The 9,047-nt window shown below is 36.3% G+C and overlaps 1 protein-coding gene across 1 annotated transcript; it reads left to right on the forward strand.

The window, feature by feature from the left end:
* The first annotated feature begins 2,561 nt into the window (after positions 1-2,561).
* On the forward strand, positions 2,562-8,708 carry LOC141596609 (uncharacterized). Its single transcript, XM_074416808.1, has 10 exons — positions 2,562-2,805; positions 3,024-3,153; positions 4,722-4,860; positions 4,940-5,152; positions 5,491-5,629; positions 6,395-6,545; positions 7,243-7,352; positions 7,435-7,532; positions 7,640-7,709; positions 8,462-8,708. Exons 1-10 carry the CDS (start codon positions 2,713-2,715, stop codon positions 8,549-8,551), a joined length of 1,233 nt encoding a protein of 410 aa, XP_074272909.1. The 5' UTR covers positions 2,562-2,712; the 3' UTR covers positions 8,552-8,708.
* The last annotated feature ends 339 nt before the right edge of the window (positions 8,709-9,047 follow it).

The raw sequence follows: 9,047 nt of genomic DNA on the forward strand, positions 1-9,047 counted from the left end.
AATCGGTAACGGCCCATGATGTGCCTCGACCTCGCGCCGGAGTTACGTGGGAGAAGTGCCGCCGCCTCAAAATCAACGCGCGGGTGCGCGCGAAGCGGGTGACTGTTTCCACATAGGTATTTATAATAAATCATAACCGACTTAAGGAAAATTGCAGAAAATATAGAATCAAGAGCTTCCTCGATCTAGCCCCAATGTACTCGATCGAGTACATGCTTCCTCAATCGAGCTTGGCTAAAGTTGATCGAGGCATCACTTGTTTCTGTTCTTTTCTTCGTATTGTCTTCTTAACTTCTCTTCCTTCACTCTTATGGATTCCCGTGCCATGCTTCGTGTATTCCTTCATGCCTACTCCGCGATGCTCATTTCATTCCTTTGCTCCTTAAATACATCATTCCTGCATTAAACATCAAAAAGCGGAAGTATCAACGTTATAAGATAAAAGGCATGTAAATAATATAAACTAACACGAAAACCGTATAAAAAACAATTAAGGGGAGGCATAAATATGCACATAATTATGACTCATCACGTCACAAATGAGAATTTGTGTTACATAAATACGCCGGTCGCCCAAAAGTAAAACACATACGAGTATTTATTCAATAGTGGTAGAATTTAGCTTTGGTAATTATAGGTCAAATATGATGACCTAATAACTTACCTATTTCAATCACAAATTCTCATTTAAGACGGGTAACCTTAAAACATATTAAGTATTACACATACGACAAAAACATAATGCATTGAAATTTGCAAAAGATTTGCTCCGTTTTTGTGTATGTAAATAGAGTGTTATTTAATGAATTTTATTTTTAAAACGAATATATCTGTCTTAAGGAAGGTCTTCTGTTTTTCAATATATTAGGGTGTGAACATACAATTAAAAGTCGAGTAAATCTATTAAGTAGATAACTTTAAAAATCGGGTGTTGCATGAGTTAATTAATTGTGTCCTTTGCTCGATGATACCGTCCGTGTTATTTTATGTAGGTTGTTATTATATTTCGAGATATTCACTTTTATTTTAGTTATCTCTCATAATATTACGAATAATAAATTTGAAATGTGTATTCGTTATAAAAGTAGTTTATGTAATAATCTAAGAAAGATATCGTTACAAGTACGAACTCAATTTTTTAATAGTTATCCGCCTACCCACAAATTGCACATCGATAACTTTTTTATAATACTAATTTGATTATATAGGTTTTAAAAAAAATCAAAAGATCGTCTCTAAAAACAAAAATCACTTATTTTATAAAACAAGATAAAGTGAATTTGAAATAGTCGTTGAGAAATATCTCTAAATTATCTCATTTTCCGAATTTAATGTTAATTTTGAGTATTCAAACGTATAAAAGTTAATTATAGGAAAGAGATATGTGATAAGAATTTATAAGTGACACACTAAAATATATGACTCTATGTATTCGTGCATGCATTACACATGGTCTAAACTACAAAGTATTAAATTAATTGAAACCGTTGTTCAATTTGTTAATGTGAGGTGGAGACTTGTCTGATCACTCTGATGTCTCCATTTTACAAGGGGTTGTGCGTGGGTGAAAGGGGTCGGGATGGGCTTAAGTTGGAGATTAAGGAGGCTCACAAGTTTGAGAGGGTGAGGGAGCATGGTAGAGGATGTGTGGAGGGAGTTGGAGGAGTGTGAGAGGGGTGTCTTTATGATGAGTTGTTTGGCGATATGGGAAGTAAGGAATAAACTGGTGTTTAAACATAGGTGAGGGTGGACAAGGTGGTAAAGCAAACTAGGGATCGAGTTCCTGGCCGAATTAATGGAGGTGGAGTATGGCGTGGAGACTTCAAATGTTGGGGTTAGGGTGCAAGATATATAGACGAAGAGGGAAGGAGGAGGGTGTACGGTGAAGGAGACCGGAGAAAGGAAGGCTGAAGATCAACGTCAATGCCGGGGTGAGGGGTGTTGGACGAGTGTGGGGGCTATATGTCGAGATGAGGATGAAGGAGTTAGATGGGGATGACGAGTAGGGCGAGGGGGAGTGTTAAGCCTGAAGTTGCGAAGGCAGAAGAAGTTTTAGTAGCGGTGATTGAAGCGATGAAGTTCGGTCGTAAACTCGTAATAGCATTATCGTCAAGAGCGATTGTCTAGTGGTGATTGATATGCTCAACAAAGGCAAACAAGAGGCGATTTTCATCTAATCGTAGCAGAAATTTGATTGTATTGTTGTAATTTCAATTCCATAGTTTGATCTTTTTTAAATAAGAAGTTTAATTGAGTTGCGCATGATCTCACTCATGCACATCAGTCCGAATTTGGCACGCATTATTGGTCGTCTTTCCCGTGTAATATTGCGGCTACTCTATTTTCCGATCTCAATGAAATGAATTAATAAATGCCTTGTGGGTTTTCCTAAATAAAAAAAAAACCGCAAGCGCACGGTGGTAAGTCGGTCTCACAAACGTGTTCAGTTTCAGGCCTTCTTGCCTTCTTGGTCTGTCTGATCCAGTACCTCAGCCCAACGGACTCATCTTCGGACTCAAATATCGCAAAACAAAACAGTACAAAAAACTAAAAACTAAAAAAAAAAAAAAACAGAACAAAAAAATCCGAACAAAATCAAAATTGAGGTTTTGTCCTAGGGTTTTTCTCTCTCCTCCATAGCCGAATTTCTTCAACTCGTGCGCAATTTTTCCCGACGAACATCACTAATCAAGCTCCAAATTTCAACCAACAATGGCGACAATTGTTCCTACTACTGAAGAAGACATTCATCTTTCAGTCGTTCGCTCCGTCTCCGAGCTCGCTTGGGCCGATGCCGGCGCCGAGGTATTTCGACTACGGTTCAATTTCACCTCAATTGATTTAATTTACAGTAATCTAGGTTTTTTTTGAGGATTTATGATGTTGAATTGTTCAATAATGGTGGAATTTGGTGAAAATTGGTGTTTGGATTCGTCAATTCAATTGATTTGATTTACAGTTGTCTAGGGTTTTATGATGTTTAATTGTTGAATAATGGTCGATTTTGGTGAATATTGGTGAAGGTTGCGGAGCCGCAAGTTACGAGATTATGTCAGGAAGCTCAAGAGTGTATTGTGATGGGGAGGTGGCTTGATTTGGCATCGTTGATTCTTACTTCTGCTGATTTGGTGTTCTCCAAAGTTTCTGAGAAAGGTTTGGATTTTTTTGTAGGCTTGATTTGGCATCGTTGATTTCTATTACGTGTCCGTAGTGGCGGAAACCAGGGGGACTAGCAGTGACCCTTGCCCTGACAATGAAAAATTTGAAAGATTTAGTTAAAAGTTGTGATATTTCTTCTAGATAACCTTATTGTGTCATTACTTGTTCGGCCCCTGAAATATTTTGCCCTCGCTACTTTGGGTGTGATAATTTGTATTGATTTCGATCAGGTATGTGAATTATGGTAGTTAAGAAGTGCTAGGGTTAGCTAATTGTTGATATGGAGCGTGTTTGACCTAGTTTCGGGAGAGCTGTTGTTGTTTTTCAAATTATTATTTTTTTCTCTCTTTTGAGATTGGTGATTGTTTGTTCGAACTTCTCAGCTTAGAATTAATCCTAGCTGTGAGAAAAAAATTAGCAGGCTGACAAGTTTAAAAAGTTTGTTTGCAGATAGTGATGAAGTGGGCATGAAATATGTCGAGGACAGTAAGAAATTTGGGGTTACTCGTGGGATATTAGTAATGCAGTGAATGATTTTAAGAGTGTGACTTTGCAAGAAGTAGAAGCAAAAGCATTGAGTGGTTGTGTGTTTGGTAGTCGATAACTAATTTTGTGCTTCAGAATATTTGATTTTAACTCTTCAAAGGAGTGTTTATCCAAGGCTCTAGTTTTAGGTTACAAAATTCTTATTAAATGTATGTTAACTGTCTAGTGTAAAACTAATTCACTTGGTGTAGAACTTAGCGAAACATGCTAATACGCTGCTGAATGACCTAGGATCCATGTTATAATTTGCGAGTCTGGGGTTTGATCAATTGGATTGGCAGAGAAAGCAAAGTACTGCTAGCAAGTTCTTGGTTGTGCTTTTTAACCTGTATTTATCCTTTACAATATAAGAATGCGCTAATAGTTTAATAGTGTATTGACCTAACTTTTGGAGTTCCATAATTTCCCTAAACCACGAATAAAGCAGGCTCCTAGAAGTAAGATTATTTATCGGGGAGGGTCCACACTATGTATGAGCAGTGATAATAAGTGATATGTGGTATTTAAAGACTGTTTAATGTGTCAACTTAGACTGAGCAAAGCATCAGTCATTAAACTTGGAAGGTTTTTTACCTTTTAAATATTTTGGTACGGAGTAGTTAATGTAGTGCTAAGACCATGTTGAGATGCCATAGTTTCTCTATAATACTGATATTTCATCCTGTCAATTCGTTATATTGGTACTTAGGTTTACATGTTACTGAATTACTGTATATATTTAAAGGCCTATGGATCAGTGTTGTTGTAAAAGATGGGGAAAATTTGACACGGGTCGAGATGTGAGTTTTGGAGTATCGTTTTTTTTTTTTGGCAAACTTAAGGTGACTTTGTTAAAAATGAGGAAACTATAGACTGGGAAGTGGGATCAGATATGGACCTAGGTTAAGTGCTTATTGCTTATGTCATATGAAATGACCTATGTACTTGAAAGTAATTTGTTTTTTTCCTTTCTTTCTTCTGCCATGTCGATTGTGATAATTATCCTAATTCTTCTTTTTCTTACATGTCTATCTCAGATGTTGAATGCATCTACACTGTTATTTGTAACATTACGACGAAATCTGAAAATCCTGATGAGGTTTTGGAGATTGTGAAGTTAGTGACAGCTAAAATCACTCAGCAACCTAGTGAGAAGCCTGTTCTTCGTTTGAAAATGTAAGTTAGTTGCAATCTTCTTTTCTTTGCTTATATAAACTCGCTAGTCGCTGCTCCTGATGATTACTTTGTGTTGCAGTTTATTCAACCTCTATAACCTATTGGAAGATGGATATAGCCGATACTATGTTTATCTGAAGGCCCTTCAGTTATCTGCCAGTGGCAAGGTTACTGAGCAGGTTATTCCTTCTTTGAAGAAAATTGACAGTTTTTTGAAGGAATGGAGTGTCAGTGTCCAAGATCAGAGAGAGCTTTACCTGACAATCTTCAACATTTTAAGAGAAAGTAAAAGGTATTGTAGTAATTCCCTCGTTCCATGCACTTAATACTTGTTTGGTTGTTTGTCAAATTCACGAGATGGTGTATCCTACAACCTTGCTTTTATTGGTTTGCCAAAAACATTGAAAGTAGAATTTCCATTATGTTGGAAGTCACTTGGCTCCCTAGATAAGTGGAAATTCCCTTGGCAAACACTTTTAAGCAATTCAAGTGAACTTTCAACACTTGCGAATTTGAAGTTTATGGCAATCTTTACCCCTTTGCCAACCAAACAACTGTGAAAGCCTGAAATTGTCCCTTGTCTTTCTGTGAACACTGTTTGATTTGTGTTTTGCCATTTTGCAACTTCAGCTCTGGGAAGGAATCATATAACTTTGTTGCCAAATATTTGGCGACTTTCTCCCAGGAAGATGAGAATGCTTTGAGTGAGGTCAAAGATGAGGCTGTCAATGCTATAATAGAATTTGTTAAGGCTCCAGATATGTTTCAGGTATTCCTTAATGTTGTTTGAATCTTTTAGTTGTTGTTGTCAGTAGGCAGGTGTGTGGGTATAAATCATTATAGTTGCGTGGTCTCTGAATTAGATTATGGCTGTTTTTTTGTCACATAGAAAAATATTTTTTGGTTAGAAATTAAGGCGTTCTATGCTGGTTGCCTCTTCTGCTTTAGTGATGTGACGGGGAGTTGTTAATAGTCCGCAATCATTTGTTAGATCTGTTTGTCTCGAACATGCCTATTCTTAGTTTCAGATTAGACCGCCATTTCTAAGTTTAAGAAGCTTGAAGTTTTTGGTCATCATTTGTTTGTGGTTGATTTCCCTTCATTTTAATGTTCCAATCAGGGGTGTAAACGAGCTTGTCTGAGCTCGAGTAAGCTCGGAATTTTGAGCTCGAGCTCGGTTTGTAACCATGTTCTTTTCATTTACTCATTTAAAAAAAAAGCAACTATAGTTAGAAACATTAGAATGTAATATGGCATAATTACAAATATACTAAAATAACATAATTTAAAATTACTTAAAATATTAAAAATATACTAAAAATAAGTCAAAACGTGCCCAAACAAGCAGACTTGGTGTGTTTGGGATCGAGCTTGGTTTGACCGAGCTCGAGCTGAGCTTTGACCGAGCGGATCCCGAGGGCTCGACGTGTCGGCTCTATTCATTTATGGCACTTCTTCCGGTACTAATACTTCTGTACCTTTCTATCCACTTTGAACTTTTTATGTTTTGACTATATAATTTATCTGTTTGCAGTGTGATTTGTTGGACATGCCTGCCGTAGTGCAATTAGAGAATGATACCAAATACTCACCCATATATCAGCTCCTTCTGATTTTCTTAACTCAAAGACTGGATGCTTACTTGAACTTTCAGACTGCAAATTCTGACATGTTGAAGAATTACGGTAAGTTGCTCATTATATGTATTTCTTCCTTTTTCATGATCGAATCCCAGTATATGCTACCGATTGTGAGTACAGAGGGGGTCAGAGACATATTACCCGTGTTGGATCCTCTTATTCGCGTGTGAGCATCATGGGCCCTTAATGTTAATAAGATGAGATTTTTGAAAGATGGGTTAGCAAATTAATTGAAAGCAAATGACTTCATCCATTTCATGTACTTCAAAATATCATGGCTATTCACGGATCTTTGTGCTATACTCTTAGGCTTGAGTCTAAAGGGACGTCAAACTATGACATATGGATGTTTGCATTTATACGTTTTCGTACTCGGATTACTTAAAACAAGTATTGTGCATGTTCTACCAGTTGTTTTGGTGCTTTGTTGGGTTTCCACATGGATATAAATGTAATTAACTTTAAATAGCTTATTTGAATTCTTTGATTCTTTGAAGGTTGGTGATGTTCAAATAAAAATTATGTGCACCTGTTATTTAAATAGATTTTAAAAAAATATCAAATTGGCTATTTATCAAAATTGGGTCCACATAGGATGAGAATTCATGAAGCTGGGAATAAAAGACACGTCACACAACTTCATTATGGACATGCCATGTAGGTTGGCATATGAAGTATGGAATACTATTTTAGAAGCGAGTTTATTATTAAGATTAAATGTTCTTTTAAATTTGTTGTGCAGGTCTTGTCCATGAAGATTGCGTTGCAAAAATGAGGCTTCTGTCTTTAGTAGATCTTGCTTCTAGTGAGTCGGGACAGATTCCATATGCCGTTATAAAGGATACTCTTAGAGTTGAGTCTCTTCATTTCTTTTATTTGTTCTCTCCTTTTTGAGTATACTATGTCTTGGTTGATTTATTCAATATTACCACAGGTCAACGATAATGAGGTAGAGCAATGGGTCGTTAAAGCAATTAGTGCCAAGCTTCTTGACTGCAAGATGGACCAAATGAACCAAGTTGTCATTGTTAGGTAAGTCTTTGCATGATTCAATAATCGCACGCTTCTGACTATATTGTTTCTGTTATAGTAGCATGTCTTTTGTTTAACTGTTGATGAAAATTACTCTCTTTTTTTAGCCGCCGCACTGAACGCTTGTTTGGACATCAACAATGGGTGGATCTTCAATCAAAATTAGTGACATGGAGGGTATGTTTTCAACATTTTAAATTAAACAATTCATTCATTTATCTGAACCTAGTTTGGTTAATAGTCAATCACGATGGAAATTATAGCTCGCTGTTAGCAAATGATGTTGGGTTCATTTTTCATCCTACACTTTTAGCTTTCAGATTAGTTCACTTAGATAGCAATATGTCAGTATGAATTAATGACCTGCTATAACCATGCTTTTGTTTTCTTGCACGAAGTGCCTGGCTGCATATGTTTCCGAAGTACACTTGCATGCCAAATAAATAGTATTGAATGCGTGTGAGCATTTTTCATCATTGCATTTTTGGAGAAGGAGAAACTCTCCTTTTAAATCCACACTTTGGCTTAACAACAAATTTGCATAATCATTAAAAGCCATTTCTAAACTCAAGTATACACGTTCTCAAATCACTCGATATGTTTTGTCTATCTTTAAAAACCAAAAACCTGAAGACCTTTACTTTCTACAAGATCTCTCAAAATGTTTCTCATTTCATTAGAGGGATATTTTGTTCCGAAAGCCATAATATTTTTCTTGCAAAGTTCTCACGTTGATATTTTCGTCACTTGTTTAGTCATTTGTGAGACGGGACTCAGTCACATTTATAAATTGTGATATGTACAATTACTGATGGTTAAACTTACAAGTTACTAGTGGGTAAATGGAATGATTCCACTGGCTCTTTTGACTACTGATATTTTTAGCTCCATTTTATGCTCTTATTTTTATTGTTGTGCGATATTTTCAGGGTAACATAGCAAATGTAGTCAATACAATTCAGGCGAACAAGATAACTGACGATGCTGCACATGCAATGCAAAGCATGACAGTACGTTGATGTTTTGATTTCTAAATTTTTCGGATTACTCTGTTAAGTGGTCCAAGTACTTTAAGGCCATTTTGTTTTGTAAGAATTCTTAAATTCATGAGATGAAATTCACCTTGAAATACCGAGTTTTCATAGTACTTTGTCTTGTACTTTTCGGTCACTCAAATTGGCTTTGCACTTTTATCTTTTCAAGTTCAGTCATCGTCTTCTTCGGAAATTGAAATTTGCTCATTTTATCATTGTTTGAATGAAAGCTGACTTTGATTCTTTAATTTTTGAGACGTTACGAACTGCACATAAGGCCAGGAATGGCCCGAGGAATGTATGCAGTTTTTCTTCTTATTTTGTGAAAATAGAGGGAAATTTAATGATTTCTTGTGTATTTGTTCTCCCTAGCAAGCCAAATCTAATCCTCTTACTCCGTAAATTCTTACTTCTACACAGTGTGATATTGAGGGATCTTTTAATCCTATCTAAATACTGCCTCAATTTTTCTCTAGTGCTG

The sequence above is a fragment of the Silene latifolia genome, chromosome 8 (assembly GCF_048544455.1).
Source record: "Silene latifolia isolate original U9 population chromosome 8, ASM4854445v1, whole genome shotgun sequence".
NCBI lineage: Eukaryota > Viridiplantae > Streptophyta > Magnoliopsida > Caryophyllales > Caryophyllaceae > Silene > Silene latifolia.